The sequence below is a fragment of the Podarcis cretensis genome, assembly GCF_951804945.1.
Source record: "Podarcis cretensis genome assembly, chromosome: 5".
Lineage (NCBI taxonomy): Eukaryota > Metazoa > Chordata > Lepidosauria > Squamata > Lacertidae > Podarcis > Podarcis cretensis.
Genome location: NC_137174.1, coordinates 30226404 through 30244027, shown reverse-complemented (window position 1 = coordinate 30244027; position 17624 = coordinate 30226404). Strand labels below are relative to the sequence as shown.

At 47.9% G+C, this 17624-nt stretch overlaps 1 protein-coding gene across 1 annotated transcript; it reads right to left on the bottom strand.

The window, feature by feature from the left end:
• Nucleotides 1–11217: 11217 nt before the first annotated feature.
• On the bottom strand, nucleotides 11218–12125 carry NEUROG3 (neurogenin 3). The gene has a single exon (XM_079976202.1). It carries the CDS (start codon nucleotides 12057–12059, stop codon nucleotides 11271–11273), a length of 789 nt encoding a protein of 262 aa, XP_079832328.1. The 5' UTR covers nucleotides 12060–12125; the 3' UTR covers nucleotides 11218–11270.
• Between the last annotated feature and the right edge of the window lie 5499 nt (nucleotides 12126–17624).

The window sequence follows — 17624 nt, the reverse complement described above, 5'->3', positions numbered from 1 at the left end:
CAGATTTGAAGCTTATATAAGTATCCTAGAATTGGTGAGATGGCAGGTGACTTGCTGGCATAACAAGACACAAGCAAAATATGGCATCTCTCAACAAATAGCATGGCAGAAGGTGCAGACAGTTCAAAATCACCACCAGATATCTAAACTCAATTTCGAGATAAAAAAATCTCTCATATTGATGCTTCCTTTGTGCCCCGCATGAACCCTCTATAATCCAGTGTTGGGTAAAGATGCCCCAGGGTTGTCAACATGGCACCCTCTAGAGGTTGTTGGACCCATTGTCCCTGAATAACATCAGAAGTGCACCACACTGGCCACTCCTGCCTTAGCCTCTTTACTAATAGTTCATATTTTTAGGTGATTGGTGCTTTACTGTTGTGGCAAGCCAAAGAGAGAGAGAGAGGAGGAGGAGGAAGCATATTAAGCAGCAGGAATGTGGCAGGCATCAAGGCACAGATGCTATTCAAAATGCTGCTGCTACAGCAGCAGCAGCAACAACTAAATAATTCCTTAGATTATAGTGAGAATGGTATAGAAACTTATATCTAACTAAAACTGAATATTGAATTATGTTTAGGAAGAAGGGGTAATGTTTGGCTGCAGGAGTTGCCAGAAGACGGTGCACAGGGTACCACCCAACTGTCTTACGGACTCTACTCCAGATTTGTGCAGGGTTTACTCCTTAGACTTTTATTCTCCCAAAGATGTTCTGCAAGGCAGCGGAGGTCTTGGGTCAGAATTTTCCTTCTCCTAGATGGCCTACCTTCCTAAGTTTATGAGCTCCATTTACCTCTCACTTACCTCTACAACATGTGCAGAAAATGCCTTCTTGGCCATTGGACCCATTATTGGTCTCATCCACTCATCCACTCCACCCACTGGAGCCTGTCTTCACATGCAGGGGAAGTCCCAGACTCACCGAGGGTTTTACACCCATTGACTACCCCCACCTGGTTTAGCTAGCCAGTCAAAGCCATTCCTGGGGTGTGGCTGCTGTCGCATGCTGACAGCTTCTAGCAGCCACAGGTGAGAGCTGAGTGCAGGTGAGAGCCAACTGCCATCTCCAGTTTGTTCAAAAAAAGGATCTGGCAGCAGTTGACAGAAAAGAGCTCTGTCTCAGAGCCCCTTTGGTCATAGTAGTAGACAACACTGGGCTAGGTGGACAGCATAGTATTTTGGTGTTCCTGTGCTTCTTACATCTCTAGGTAGTGGTGTGGATAAAATGGGAGTTTGAAGAACAGCATATACCACCTGAAGGTCCTTAGAGGAAAAGGTACAAATGAAATAAACTCTTAGCAGTGCAATCCTATGCATATTTGAATCCTATGCACTCAGAAGCAAATCCTACTGTATTCAACATGGCTTACTATTAGGCAAGTGTGTAAAGGATTGCAGCCTAAAAGGATTTTGTTTTGGGGGGAGCGAGTAAGATTTAGAGGCCACCCTAGACCATAGTCTAGGTGCTCAGGAAAGAAAGAAGATTTGGGATTAGGAAAGGAGGGGTGCAAGAGAACACAATAAAAAGAATCTAAGGATTTGGCAGGAGCTGACAAGCATCTATAAAGCTGGGGAGAAGGACGTTTTAGGGTATGTGCAGGTGGGTTAATGACCGGTGACCCTATGACTCACCTTTTTTCAGGTCACCAGGCATTGCTGGATCCATTCATTAATTAAATAGCCTTTATCAAAAAGCCCCAGTGCCAAAGTACTTACTTGGAAATGTGTTCCATTGAGCTCAATGGAATGTATTTCTCAGTAAATGTGTGTAGGGGTCAGGATGCCATTCAGATAGAAACTGAGAATGGGGGGCAGGGACAAGCCTTGCCAAAGCATAGGGTCCAACCCTCTCTTTTCTGAGCTGTTTTCCCCAAATGACCGACCAATCGCAGTGCGTGGAAGCAAATGCCACCCATTCAGGCGAGTTAGTGAGTCTGGGTTTACGGAGTCCGAGTCCTACATCTCCTCCCATAAAGCGTCTATCTCTTCATTAAGTTTTGGCTGAATTCCTGACTTCAGAGGCTGAGGCCCACCGTCTCCTGCACACATCAGATTAAGAGGATGGGCAGAAAGTCACCCTGGCCACCCTCGGAAGCAGGGCACCTCATTTAACGTGACCCTCAGGGCAGGGAGAATCAATGCTCTGAGCTGAGAAGTGAAAGTCATTCCAAGCGGAGGGTCCACAACAATCCCAGGCCTGCAGAGATCCCAGCTTGGGCTGTTGTTTTGCAAGCATTGCCTTTTCTTCTGGAGCAGGGTTGGTGGAGGGAGGGAGCGAAGTGCATGTGCTTTTGTCCCCCAATAACCAAATTTCTTTTGTTCTACAAATTGCTTCAATAGCCTCTCTTTGCTGGCTGGCAAATGGGCCCCTGCTGACATCAGTTAGCATGACAATCGCCTTTTGGCCCAGAAGCCTCCCTTTGTTAATGGGCTGCATTGCAAAAGAGGCAGTGGGAGAATGGAGAGAAAAAGGAGGCACCATAAATCTACCTCCTGCAAACTGAGTCTGGGGAGGAGGAGGTGGTGGTGGTGGTGGTGAAAAAGGAGGAGGAGGAGGAGGAGGAGGAGGACAGGGTGAAGAAGGAGGGGGGAAGCTCCAAGATTCATGGGTTTTAGGCTGGGCATTCTTTAACCCAGACAAAGCCTCTCGGATGGAGAAGGGGGAAATCTCTGCAATGCAGGCAGCAATTTCCCTTTTTCAAAAAATCCCTGGATAAAATGGAGATGATTCTGCAGAAAAAGAGAGCAGTAAGACAATCCCTTGGATTGGCCTTGCAAAATTATCCTGTACTTTGAGTGAAAGCAAACTGTATGCTACCCAAGTTATATTTTAGAGAGACCAACTCTCTATACACAACCCACTCAAAGCTCGACAACATGCACCAGACTGTGATGCGAAAAGGTGTATTGAAGCCACATGCAACTCTGGCCTTCAGTAAGCTACCTAATTCTTAGGCCGGCTTCCCGATAATGTCATTCTCTCCAGACAGCTAAGAATGGCCCTCCCTGATGTCATAATCTGTAGCAGGGATGGGGAATCTTTTTCAGTGTGAGAGCTGCATTCCATGCTAGGCATCCATCAGAGGGTCACATACTAGGATTCAGGGCCAGCCTGTCCATGAAGCGGATTGAGGCAGCTGCCTCAAGTGGCAGAATCCGGTGGGTCCCTGCTGCCAGAGGAGAAGGGGCAGCGGTGGCTTCACACAACATCTCGTCACTACTTCCACTTCTCACTTCTTCCGTGGTGGAAGAAGCAAGTGCCGGGGAAGCAAGAAGGGTAAGGAATGCAGGTTCCAGGTTCCGGTGAGATCTTGTGGACCTCTTGCGAGATCTCAGCAGAATGCAGAAGCCTCAGCTGCACGACCCCGATAAGCAAAGCTTTGGTGGAGAAGTGTGCTCTACAGGGCTTCAGCCACCAGGCCCATGGCAGACCAACTCTGCATTACAAAGATGTCTGTAAACATGACATGAAGGCTGGCAACATCAACCCCATTGTGTGGAAATCCCTTGCAGACCACCACAGTGCCTGGAGACAGACAGACAGGTTGTGTATCCACAGCAGTGACCAGAGGAGGAATGACCGCTGGGAGGAGCGCAGACAGAAGAAATATCATGGTGTAATCTGCAGCAGCACAACCATAAGCCTTTACCCGCCCCGACTACAACAAAGCATGCCTCTCCCGTATCAGACTCTACAGCCACAGCAGGCGCTGCAACTTCTAACAGTTTGACTTCACCCCTGAAGACGCCCTCCTCCATTGTCTCCTGAGACAGACAACGGTGGAAGGGTGGCAGCAGAGGGAGGGGGCTGCACCTTCGCATTCCACCTTAGGTGGTGAAATGGGCCAGGCCATTCAGGCAAGATCAGAGGCAAAAGGAGGCAGAGCAATAAATGTCAATGTTAACTTGGTACAGTAGGCTAGTTTCCATGAAAACTCATGTACTGTTCTCTACCTCCATCCAGGGAAGCAAAAGGCATGATCAGAGTTCACAGACACAGTCCAGACAGACAGAAAAATTCTCTACCTCCATCCAGGGAAGCAAAAGGCATGATCAGAGTTCACAGACACAGTCCAGACAGACAGAAAAATTCAAGGAGGGTACAAGCATGTCTGGTGATTGGTATGGCCTGACAAGTGGTGGTATGGCTAAGGAAGGAGTGTAGCCCTTGGGAGAGTGCTGAAGGCCAAATAGAATGGCTTTAAGGGCCATAATTGCCCACTCCATTCTATGCACAGCGACACATAATGTTTGGTTGTTTCCACACCCCACTCTTCCCCTGAAGCTTAGACCTTGATCCAACTTGTACTTAAGAACCAACACCCACCAAGCTGTTTAGCTCTAGAAAATTGGAATGAAATCTCCCACCAATTCAGCAAACGTAAGAAGAGTCCCATTGGATCAGGCCAATGGCTCATCGAGTCCAACATCCCATTCACACAGTGGCCAACCAGATGCCTGTGGGAAACCCACAAGTAGCATTTTGAGCACATGATCACTCTCCCCTCCAGTGGCCTTCATGGTGCTCAGGAGTGTCGCTGCCTCCCACTGTGTCGACTGTGAAATTTGCTTTTTTGAAATTAGGGGGCATCCTAGCCAAGGTTAGTACATTTAGAGTTCTATTGGGAAACAATTGAGGCTTATATTTTGATGATTTTTTAAGGCAATAAAATTCAGAATCATCTTGCCAATTTTAACACTTTCATGCTTAGGTTTTAGTTTGGTCTGTTAAAATCTTAAATGCAACAGCACCCATGACTGGAGATGCTGCAGGAGGCATCAAATTAGAAGTCTATGGACTGTTATTACTATTACATTTGAGCGTGGAAATTTTGATCTGAGAATCTATCCCCACACCCCAACTTTTAAAATATAATTCCTGTCTTCAATTGCCCATACAGTTGTACCTTGGTTCTCAAATGGAATCTGTTCCAGAAGTCTGTTCGACTTCCGAAAACCAAGGCATGGCTTCTAATTGGCTGCAGGAGCTTCCTGCACTCAATCGGAAGCCATGGAAGCCACGTCGGACGTTTGGCTTCCAAAAATCGTTCACAAACTGGAATATTCACTTCTGGGTTTGTGGCGTTTGGGAGCCAAAACATTCATGTCACAAGGCGTTGGAGAACCAAGATACAGTATGACTGTAGTTGAAAAGGGAAATTTCTCTGGCTTGGTTGTTTTTTAAAAAATACCCAGGACTTTCAGATACCAGCATGTGCCATGCAGTGCCCCAGTCTCTAGTTGTCTTCCGCCAGCATAAGAATATAAGAAAAGCCTTGATGGGTCAGGCCAATGGCCTATCTAGTCCAACACCCAGTTCTCACAGTGGACAACCAGATGCCTATGGGAGCACAACAGCAGCTTCCCCACTTCTGATTCCCAGAAACTGGCAGCCAAAGGCATACTGTGTCCAACGGCGGAGACAGAATAGAAGCAGGACACCTCGGAGTTCCAGTGTTCACTGTCTGCAGCACACTTCTTGCCAGCTTCCTGGGGTCCCATGGGAAACGCCAAGAGGCAACCTTATACAACAACTATTATCCACTTGAAATATCAGCCATGCCCCCCACATTGGGAGAGCTTTGGTGCACTGGAGAGGCTTTTGTGAAACGTCAGTGGCTGGGCCTCCTTTGCTGCCTATAACCAGCTCCACCTGCAGCTCCAGGTGCAAGCGTTGCTCTTCCTCCGAGCTCTGCAAAAACACCACCAATTACGCATTAATCTCAGGCTACTCAGTCAAAACCCCAGGAATGAAACAACACCTTCCTTCATCTGTGTGTTTGCTAGTTAACCTTCATCCGGGTTTTGATAGGGGCCATATATCACTTTTGAAATAAACTGGGAAGCTTTTGTAGAGCCAGGAGGCTGTTTGCTTGTGCGCTGAGGAGCACCAACAAATGGGTGACTGTGTTTCTTGGAGGAAGAGAGGAATGTGCAGATATATTGCCAGAACTGCAGCCACTGGGTAGTTCTCCTAAAAGGCCACCCAATCTTGCAGGGCTGTAGGTTTCTCTGGGTGTTCTTCAAATTACATTGAAAGCTATGGTCAAATGGCCATTGATGTGATGGAAGCTAGAATTCAGTGGGCTGGAAGCCACTGGGCAGAGAGAACAGAAGTGAATGGTTTCCAGTCCTGTAGACTTCTGAATCTGCCAGCAACTCACCCATCTCTGGATGAGAGGGACAAGGAATTAGACATATATATATAACTCTAGTAAATGTTTATATAAAAACACTGTGCTGAAAGTGTGTTGCTCTACAAATGGGCAGCTCACAGGATCCATACCAGCCACAAAGGGAGTTAAACAAGGTTGTATCCCAGCTCCCATTCTATTTAATTTATATATAAAGGATACTGTTCAGAGTTTAACATCCCCAGAGTATCATGCCCCTAAATTGGCCACAAAAGTCATCTCTATATTACTATACGTAGATGATGCGGTACTTCTATCTCAGACAAAAATGGGCCTAAAAAGATTTATGAGGGCATTCTCAGGATACTGCCAAAGAGAACAGCTGGCTGTGAATGACAAGAAAACTAAAATCATTTTGTTTTCAAGAAACTATAGGGCCCATAGATTGCATATGGAAAATCAGTTGATCGAACAAGTTAAAGTCTTTAAACACCTCAGCCTTACTTTTCAGTCAATAGGTTCATAGGGAGCACATCAGAAATATGCAAAGGAAGAAGCGTCTCAAAGCGCCAAAATTCTGACATGCTTTTTCCATCCAAAAGGTGCCAATCACATACCAACAGCACTTGAAGTGTTTAAAGCTAAACCCCCAGCACAGTTATTATACAGGGCTCAGATCTGGACAGACACTCACCTTGGATCTACAGAAACTGTTCAATCTAAGTTCCTAAGGCATTTTTTTCCCTGTTTCATCCCGTGTTCCAATTGCTTCATTATGCCTGGAGGCTAATCTCCCCTCCGTTGAATTACAGACTTGGTGTAGGACATTTAATTATTGGTTTTGGCTAAATTAAAACCCCACTGATCTACTGCCCTTAGTATTGCAAGATTGTCATGAGAGCGCTTGGACTAAAATTGTCAACCCAAAAAAGCTTTACTTTTCTGGTTTACCACCACAACAGTTATTAACACCAGGCTTCAGTAAAGCAAACAATTTAATCAGACTGTGCTTATATGATATTGAGCGACAGAATAATGTGGTCAAGATAAGGAAATTTTGTCCATGGTATGATTATTTTCCACCTAGTCATTTTGACACATTGGCACCCTATTTGCAAAATTTAACAATTCTAAAATACAGACGCGCTTTCACTTAAGCAAGATTTAAAAGGCTGCCTTCAGCTGTACTTGAGGGTTGATTTTTTAAAATTCCACTGGAAAAATTGTTATGTCCATGTGGAGATGGCAGTACAGTGGTACCTCGGGTTACAGACACTTCAGGTTACATACTCCGCTAACCCAGAAATAGTACCTCGGGTTAAGAACTTTGCTTCAGGATGAGAACAGAAATTGCATGGTGGCGGCATGGCGGCAGTGGGAGGCCCCATTAGCTAAAGTGGTGTCTCAGGTTAAGAACAGTTTCAGCTTAAGAACGGACCTCTGGAATGAATTAAGTTCTTAACCCGAGGTACCACTGTATTGAATCAGTGGCTCATTTGCTTCTGGCTTGCACTCTTTATAAAGATTTGAGGAGTGAGGTTATTATCCCTCTACTACTGTCCATGCCGGGTTGCTCAACCATTGCTACTGTGTCCTTTCTTCTAACAGATCAAGATAATCAGGTGACAGCAAAAACTGCAAAAATAAATTAGCAGGGGTGATTAAAATAAGATCTATTATTTGATTATTGATGTAAACCTCCGGAGTGTATTTTGTATAGTTAAGTTTTTACCTCTATCTTCAGTTTATTTTATTTTATTATTTTATTTTATTGCTATGGCTAGTGGCTGATGCAAATAACGATTCTTCTGATACTATATAACTGTAGAGGTGGAAGGGACCCTGAGGATCATCTAGTCCAACCCCCTGTAATGCAGGAATATGCAGTCGACCCACACAGGAATCAAACCTGTGACCTTGGCATTATCAGCACCATGCTCTAACCAACTGAGCCACTCAGTGCCAGTTTTGCACGCAAGCTAAGTAAACAACATCTTAGAGTCTCAGATTATGAGAGTGCCTCTACATACAAAAAGTACAAAATTTCAAGTTTTCATAGCTGGTTTAAAAAAATGGAAATGGGGAAAACAGGTGCTAAAACAAACAAGATTGTTCTGATATGACAAAAATATGGATACACACGTATTTGTCATGTTGTGTTTATGGATCTGTGCAGCAATAACTTTATAGTTTATCCTTTGGCCACATCATCAGTGGCTTTGCTCTCCTTTAAAAAATTACATTTGCCATCAGGTGCAGAACAGACCTACTGTGGATGTTGTATCTTCCATTTAGTAAGTGCTAAACTGTGATTGCTCCTTTTGGGATTTGCTGGCAGAATGTTCCAGTGTTAAATTGCATGTGAAGGTGCCCTCAGGACGATTGGTGGATCCTTATCATTTGCATGTGCATTTGGAAAGTTCTCTGTGTTTATCAAGTTTGAAAGGAGACCACTTCCATATTTTTTTCCCAAAGAAAATTTAATTCCCACCACCAGCAAAGTCATTTTAATTCTCCCCATTGTAACTCCGCAACATGTATATAATATAATCTTCGGTACCAAACATATATACTGTATATATAATATATTCATATATTCATAAATTTGTTCTGAAATATAATCAATAAATACAAAACAGTGAGAAATTATTATAAATTATTATCTTCAGTACAAAAAGAAGGGATCAATGCTTCTTACGCGCATGGTACCATTTTACAGGAAAATAGGAGCTTGCAGTGCTATTCCGTAAATGTCTACTCAGAAGGAAATCCCACTGGATTCCATGCTGCTTTCTCCCAGGTAAGTGGGTATAGTATTTCAGTCTTAGTCTGAAATGTACCAAAAGGCAGAGACTTTTTATTAAATGCATGTGTACTTAGCACATACATGTTCACACACTCTCTCTCTCTGCCCCCCTCACACACATGCACACTTCCCCATGTAGAGAAAGTCCTCGCTTCAGAGGGACTGTCACAGTGAATCCCTCTGCTTTCAATTCAATTTTAATTGCAAATAAGTTTGCTGTTTCTCTTTCTTAGAGGAGTGTATGGGCATGGGAAGCTGCTGCTGTATGCTGAGGTGGGCCACCGGTCCGTCTGCTGCTGGCTTTGCTGGCAAAGGATAAGATTCCATGGGCAGATGCCAGTCAGACTGACTGCTGAATCTTACTTCAACACTCGTGGCAGGACAGTGCCACAGCGAAGGGCTGTTGTGGGCTAGCTTGGGGGAATGTACAGAGCTGCTTGGGTGATGTGCAAAGCTCTGTCCTCCAATAGAGGGGAACAGCATGGGAATCTCAAAAGGGACCTGCTGCCACTGTGCCCCCACAGCCCTGGCCAGCTGCCTCATTCTGTCTAATGGCAGAGCCGGCCATCCCACCCAGGGCTGTTTCCTCTGAGAGTGGTTTCCCAGGGGTTAAGGCTTGTAGTGAAAATGCCAATTGGACCATCTGTCACTGAGTGACATCCCCTTTAAGGTTACGTTGACCTCCCCCCTTCAAACCCCACACAGATTTTACCTGCCTGTGCAAGTTGCATTCACACACACACACACACACACACACAAGTTCACACCTTTGCATGCTGCTTGATTCACCCAGAGCAACTACCACTCTAGGTTTTATGCTCACCACTGTTTCTCTTGTTTTCTTAGAACGTACGCTCTGTCATAAATTATGCCACCCTTAGCGCGTATTGAAAACTGGGTAAGGAAAGCCCATACATCCCACTCTCAGAGGCTGATTCTATACATGTTGACCCAGAAGTAAGTCCCATTGTGTTCCTCCCAGGGAATAAGGCATAGGATTACAGCCACAACCACTCAACCACAGGGTGGTTCAAAGCGAAGGGCAACTAATCTATATATTAAGTGCTCTTGAATATGTATCGCCCCCCCCCGTGAGTGATTTGAGGGTGGCTTAAAAGAGCAGGTATACCCTCTCTTCAAGACATGCTCACAGAGATTTTCAATCAATCTGGAGTTGTACTGGATAGTATTCCAGATTCATCCTCCCAGAAGCAAAAGGCTGAGCTCCTATGTCCAAGCAAGGTCCCCCTGAAAGCAGCAGTTTCTAAGCAACTGCATTCAGTATGGAGATATTTGGGGCTTGGGGCAGTGGGGAATGCAGCCTAGTGAAGCACCTTACGTCCTATTGGTTTCAGTGGAGAACAGTTGTGCTTGCGCTTATGGCCCTGTGTTTTGATTTAGCCCGCTGTCCACACTACCTCCAATACAGGGCAATCCCACCAGAACAAACATAAAAGGTCGGAATCAGTAGGTGTTCTCCTTTTAGGACCCAGAACTAAATGGGGGGGGGGGGGAGAGATTGGAAGAGATGCAAAAGTTGGCATGAAATGGTAAGACATTGCTGCACGGGGAAAGGGGGTGAGTATCCTTGCTGGAATTCCACACTAAGTGAGCGCACCTTGCTGTGTTGTTACAATAGGGTGCAGTTAACCCATTACAGATTATTATTATTATTATTTAAGTACAGTATGAATTAGCTGCCTAGTGATGTCATGAGCAACTCTCCAAAGGGTGACTTTGAGTTACACCCAGATTTTATGCTTATGGAGGCTGGGGGGGGGGCATTCCTCTCCACCCCAATTCAGTACTTTCATTTGAGCCCTAGAGAAAACGCAAGTTCTCCCTTAACGTTTTATGCTAACTGGGGCAAGGCCACTGCATATGACCGCTGCAGAGTCTCCGGATGAGAAAACCACCCCATCTGGAAAGTCTCTGGCGCAGAGAGGGGAGTCCTCCTGGTGCCTCCGGACGCGGTCGCATTTCAGCTTCCATCATATTCACCCAGCGGAGCCAATGCTCAGGAATGATGGGAGTTGTAGTTCAACCACATCTCGGAGGCTCCAGGGTCCCGATCCCTAGCTCTGAGGGCTACCATGTCTTATTTTCTTCCCAGCCCTGTCTTGGCTTCTCCAAAAAAATAGGGGTGGGGGGTGGGGGGCGTTGTCAGGAAAATTGCACAGACCAAGTGGAGGGAGCTCTCCCTCTTAAGGTAAAGGCTGAGGCGAATCTAGTGGAAGGGAGAGCGTTCTCCTCTCCCGCTTGGTCGGAGAGCCCAGTTCATGCGCGCACGAAGTCCGTCGAGGAGGGGATCTCGGGCAAGACTAGGCAGCTCAGACGAAGTCCGGGAAGACCGCGCGCTCCGGGGGGCGCCTGAGTCGGAGAGGGCCCCCGCCGGGGGGCGCCTGGAAGGAGTCCGTGGGGCTGAGGCTGCCCTCTTGCGAGCCGGGCGAGTCCAGCGAGGCGGCGTCCCACTGGCAGCAAGCGGGCCAGGCAGCCAGGCTGTCGCAGCCGGCGCCCAGCTGCTGGAAAGCGGGGCCCACCTCGGGGCCCGGCCCCGCGCCGGCCAGATTCTGGTCGGCCAGGCGGAGGGTCTCGGTGAGCGCCCAGATGTAGTTGTGCGCGAAGCGCAGCGTCTCGATCTTGGTCAGCTTGGCGTCGTCGGGGAAGGTGGGCAGGACGCCTCGCAGCGCGTCCAGCGCCGAGTTCAGGTTGTGCATCCGGTTGCGCTCGCGGTCGTTGGCCTTCATGCGCCGGCTCCGCTTGGCCTTGCTGGGGCCCAGCCCCTCGCCCTTGCCGGGCCCTCGGCCCCGACGCCCTTTCGCCGGGCCGCCGCGCGCCGCCCGCGCGCCCACCTCGACCAGGAGCAGGCAGGGGCTGGGAGACGAAGGCAGGCTGCCGCCGGCGCCCAGCAAAGGGGAAGACGAGGCGAAGGAGGCGTCGTCGTCGGAGATACCTGACGAGGGCGACTCCCCCTCGCTGGTGGTCGAGGCTGGCGAAGAGGAGGCCGTCTTGGGAGACATCCTGCAAGGCAAGCGGAGAGAGCCGGGCGAGGGGGCCACGTTAGTGGCAAGGAGGCACCCGGGGAGATGGCGCAGGGTTGTGGGTGCGCGGTGGCGCATCCACGGGGGCGACCCTTTCCTGGGGAAATGGGTTGAGAAAGTGGGTGCGCTGCAAGCAGGGATCCCGGGAATCTAAAGGGAAGGTACCCTTGGGTGCTGCAGCTTCGATGCTTTGTGGGAGAAGAACTTAAATGTGCCTTCACGCAAGGCATTGAAATAATTAATCGATGGGCAAGTACCAACTTCTTCTTTTTTTGCACCCCCTTGGGAGAAATAAGCTGCTCTTTAAGCCCCCGAACCAGTTTGCAGCTCTTAAGAAGAAGAGGACTGCACGAGGAGAGGAAGCCTCTGGGCATATGCAAAGCGCCTTGACCTCTCTGCCCAGATCATCGACGGCTCCCGGCGCCTCTCCAATGAGAGGCATTCAGCTCCGCATAATCCACAGGGGGAATCTTCTTACCTGAGCCAGAGGCGACGATCTCGCTTTGGGAGCAGCCCAACCTGGAGCGCGAGGCAAGGATAGCGCCTTCCCCGACGGCAGGAGAGTGGAGGCTGCAGGTCGGGCACACGACTGCCTCGGGGGCCCCTATATATAGGGCGCAGAGACAATGCAAGGTTTCCTGATCTGGGCAGCGTGTGGTGCTTTCTCTGTCCGGTCCCGTCCTCTCCTCCCTCTCCTCCCCGCCCCCCCCCCGTCCGGTTCACCCCCGCCACCTTGCCAAAGCGCGTCCAGCTTGGCACGCTTTATCTTATCAGGCCGGCTCGGAGCGTGCCTGTCTCGTTACCGCCCGCAAGAGGCCAATCAGAGAGGCGCCTCCGGGCTGAGCCACGCGAGCCCCTTGCACAGCTGGCGGCCCAACAAAGACCTTGGGGGGGGGGAGATGCCCCTGTCGCCTCCTCAGCAGCAGCAGCAGCAGCAGCTCCCCCGCAATAGAGACGCTTCACGGCAAGGTGCGTGTGCGCGCGGGCGCGCAAGCAGAAGCGCAAGATTGCCAAGCACTGATAGAGCTGCCGCCTTGATGGGGGGGCGGGGGTTCAAAAGGAGAATGGCAGCAAAACTTCTTCAAATAAACTCCTAAAACACACGCGCCGCTTTTCTTTTCGGTACAGTTTGGTATATTTTTACGTATTTATTTAATGGCATGTTAACCTTCGGTTTTTATGCGTTAGCCAAGAAGAGGTCTTTGGACTCTAGAATCTTTCCTCCCATGCTGCGCAATCCTAGACGTATCTACTCGGAAGTAAGGCCCACTGAATTGAGTGGGGCTTACTCCCAAGTAAGTGGATGGGTGTAGGATTGCTTTGCACGTGCAGCAATTAAGGTGGATTCTTAGAGGGGCTACAAGCGGGTTTATGCGCAGTAGAAAATGCATCCTGCAAACTAAGGAATTCCTTGAGTACAGCATCCCCGTTTCCAGAACTAATATCTAGTCTGGGAAGCCCATGAAGGCAGTAGCCCCAGGGGGGGCTAACCTGTGGTCCTCTGAGTATTTTGTCTGTTTTGAGAAAGAAAAGCCACTTAGAAACTAAAAAGGAAACAAAGCTTGGGGAAAATCTTTTTAAACCTATTCTCTGCCCGCAACGTTGCTTGCAAAAACACATCTAAAGTCATCTCTCCTTCTTCTTTGCAGCCACCCTGTGAAATAGGTGAAGCTGAGAAAGAGTTTACTAGCTCAAGCGAGCCGAAAGATTTAGTGGAAATTTGAACTCGGGTCCTAGTCTGAAACTAATTTCTACTCAACATAGCTACATTTTCGGACCATCCCTCCAACAAAAGCATGATATGAGATTTTTCAGCATTTGAGGTGCTGATTTAAAAAAAGAAAAGAAAATTGCAGAAGGCAGATTCAAACTAGATGTCAGCTTAGTGAAAGCAGCTAGCCAAGCAGAATGGCACAATTGCAGGTTCTCATTGCCCCTGCACCTAGAGCCTCTGAATACTGCACACGGGGAAGGAGAAAGACAGACCCATGAGCCATTGGACAGCAGCAGACAGCAGGTGTTCTGCACAGTAGCTTTTGAGTAAGGGCAGTTAATCTGAGATCCCTATATAACGAAGGGCTACAACGCAGTAGCAGAGCGTATGTTTTGCATGCGTAAGGTCTCTGGTTCAATTCGTGGCGGCTCTAGGTAGGGCTGGGGGAAATGCTCCCATCTGAAACTCCTGAGAGTTGTCGGCCAAGGTTGACCAGTAACAAGCCAGACGAATCAACTTATCAGTTAAAGGCAGCTTCCCGTGTTTAGTTGAGAACTTTGGTTTAAAGCACCCGTATAGGTCATTTCTATGGTGTCAGTTCTGGGAGGGTGTTAGGGAGCCCATGGTCCTAGGGTATTGTTTCACACTCTCATAAGCCCCAGGCAACTTGTGGTCACTGGTCAGGAGTTGTCCAATAACATCTGGAGGCACACAAGTTCTCTAGCAACTGGTGTAGCCGTCCTTTCCCAGGCACAGAAACAACTAGCTGTAGCACTGCTAATAGTCAATTAAAGGTAAAGGGACCCCTGAATGTTAGGTCCAGTCGCGGACGACTCTGGGGTTGCGGCGCTCATCTCGATTTATTGGCCGAGGGGGCTGGCGTACAGCTTCTGGGTCATGTAGCCAGTATGACTAAGCCGCTTCTGGTGAACCAGAGCAGCACACGGAAACGCCATTTACCTTCCCGCCGGAGCGGTACCTATTTATCTACTTGCACTTCGTGCTTTCAAACTGGTAGGTTGGCAGGAGCTGGGACCGAGCAATGGGAGCTCACCTTGTCTCGGGGATTCGAACCACCAATCTTCTGATTGGCAAGCCCAAGGCTCTGTAATTTAGACCACAGCACCACCCGCATCCCTTAATAGTTAATTAACTAGCCTCAAAAGGAGAGCTCTCTTGTCTCCATTGCTTTTGGTTTTTTGCTGCAATTCTCCTGCTGCAAGGGAACAGGACATTTCACACACTCCACATAATACCCCAAATGCGGCTTCTCCCAAGTATTCCAACATTTTACTCGCTACATCAGAAGTCAGCTCTGCCACCAGTGGTCTCTTGTAACGGTGCCTCTGTTTCTATGCAGAGTGCTAAAGCAAAGCTATGTGCAAGTAGAGGGAAACTCCCTAAGGCTACTACAGTAAATTCAGTGGGGTATAGAATTGTAGAGCTGGAAGGGACCCAAGGGTCATCTAGTCCAACCCCCTGCAATGCAGGCATCTCGGCTTGCTTATGAGTAACTATTCATTGGAATAGTACCTGACATTGGTCAAAGAACAAGCAAGCCTTTAAATGATGCACAACTCGTAACGGAGACTCATTCTCCACTATGCACTGTCTGTTGGAGAATGAGTCTCCGTTACGAGTTGTGCATCATTTAAAGGCTTGCTTGTTCTTTGACCAATGTCAGGTACTATTCCAATGGAAAAAAATTGCCACTTTCACCAACTTCTGTGTCTCTTCAGTCCTCTGGGATATTTGAACCCAGTGCAGTCCTGTGCCCATCATGTGTTCTGTAACTTGGAGCACCCAGCAGGCAAAAGTGGTTTCTATACTGTGTAAAAAGTTGTTTTAAAAGGAAGAATCTGGAAAGGTTTAAGAAAGGGAAGCCCTAGTTCTTGATTCCAGTTTGTATTTTCTGGCTGGCATCGATGCCCAGCTAGCTATAAACTACAAAGGAAACAGCCTTCCTTAAAACTTATTTATGTACTCAGCTGGTGCATAGTTCCAGTATCTGATTTATTTAATCCCTATCTTTCAGCTGCGTTTATTTTATTTTATTGCATTGAGATTTTATTATTTTAAATTTTGTAGCCCACTTCAAGACTCTTAGGGAGGCAGAACCAAAACCTCTTAGTATGGGAGTAATCCCAGCTCCCCTCACCCAGCCCACCCGGGGCATTAGAGAATGGCAGTGCCACACATGGGGAGGGGGGAGGCAGATTACTGCACCAGCCTGCAGCTCATGGGGTGACTGGGCCTGAATCAGAACCAGTGTCATCATGAGAGCTCGGGTCTCTGGCCAGCTCAGTTCTGCTCCCCAGAAAGCTACATTTCAGGGTTTTCTGCTAGCAGGTGGTAGGGATTCTCCTGGCAGTCATTCTCCCTGCCTATTGGGCAAGTGGAAGGAGGGACTCCATACTAGTGGAGGTGATGACTGACAGAGGCCAACAGGGCTGGACAGAGGGACACCCACACCCAACTCAACCCCCAGCATGGAGCAAAGGGGGTCTTGACTGCCCTATACATAAGTAAATACTGATAGATAATAACAAGTTGCCTTGCCTTTCTTTAATGTTATATTTCTCCTTCCAGCACCTCCGCACTCAGCATAGCTTAGACCAGTTTCCAGGCTAAATCCATGGTGATCAACCTCTTTCACTGCTGAAGTTAAGCAGCTGTAGATCAGGTCAGTACCTGGGGACTTTACAGACAATGCCTTGGGTTCCATGGCAGAGAAAGGGCATGATAAAAAGATAAAGGTAAAGGACCCCTGACAGTTAAGTCCAGTCGCGAATAACTCTGGGGTTGCACACTCATCTTGCTCTATAGGCCGAGGGAGCCGGCGTTTGTCCACAGACAGTTTTTCCAGGTCATGTGGCCAGCATGACTAAGCTGCTTCTGGCGAAACCAGAGCAGCGCACAGAAAGGGCATGATATTTGTCCGCAAATAAATAAACTCTGAGACACATTTGGTGGCAATGTGGGAGAATGCATATTTTCTCTGTGGTGGAACTCAGCTCACAGAACTCACTAACCAAAAGCTTAGAGGAAGCCCCTCTTTGCCTGTGTTTTGCTGGGGACTGAAGACTTCTTTTCCGGAAAGCCTTTGGTTCTACTGCTGTTCTGTTGCTGCCCCATTTGTTAAGTGGGGCTCATTCACAGGTAGGTGGGTAAAGTGTTGCTGTCTTTTATGGACTCTTTAGTGGGTGGGTGAAAAATGGAAAACATGAGATTTGTAGAACTATGGGTTTGAGAGTGAAAAGGAGATTTCTCTCTCTCTCTCTCTCCCTCAGTGTTAGAAACCTGGGGCAGGGGAGAGGTGTTCACTTAGCTATGTGTCAAACTCAAATCAGTTTTCACAGGGATATGAATTTGTTTATGGGATTTGCAAGTGCAAAAAGTGGTGATTGCCTTTGTTGGCTTGTGGGGAGAGTGGGGGGAAAGTCTGCACAAATTCAGGGAGGGCAGACCTCTCCATGGCCATGGTGGCTAAATGGAACCTCCCTGCACAGTGCCAGTCTATGTTTGAGTACCATCTAATGTAGAGGACAGACAACCAACCCGCCGCCCCCCACACCATCATTTGCATCCTCCACTTTTGAGTTTCTCAGAAGCATCTGACCAGCCACAGTGCTGCACTAGATAGCCCTTGCTCTGTCCAACCTTGCAGATCTTATGTTTATATCACTACCATACAAGGGTTGTCATTCATAACATTCCCCACCCCCCGCCACCCAATTGACCCTAAGGAAGAGGCCAGTTTTCTTGAGGAAAGAGGCCTTGGTTCCTTTCTCCCCTCCCCTCCCCTTTCTTCTGTACTGGTGTATTTGCTCCCTTTTTTTTTTTTTTTAACAGTCTTTCCCTCTGACTTGTAAAAAGCAACCGCTAGATTGAGTTTTGCATAGACGGCCTGTTTTGAAAAAGGCTTTGGC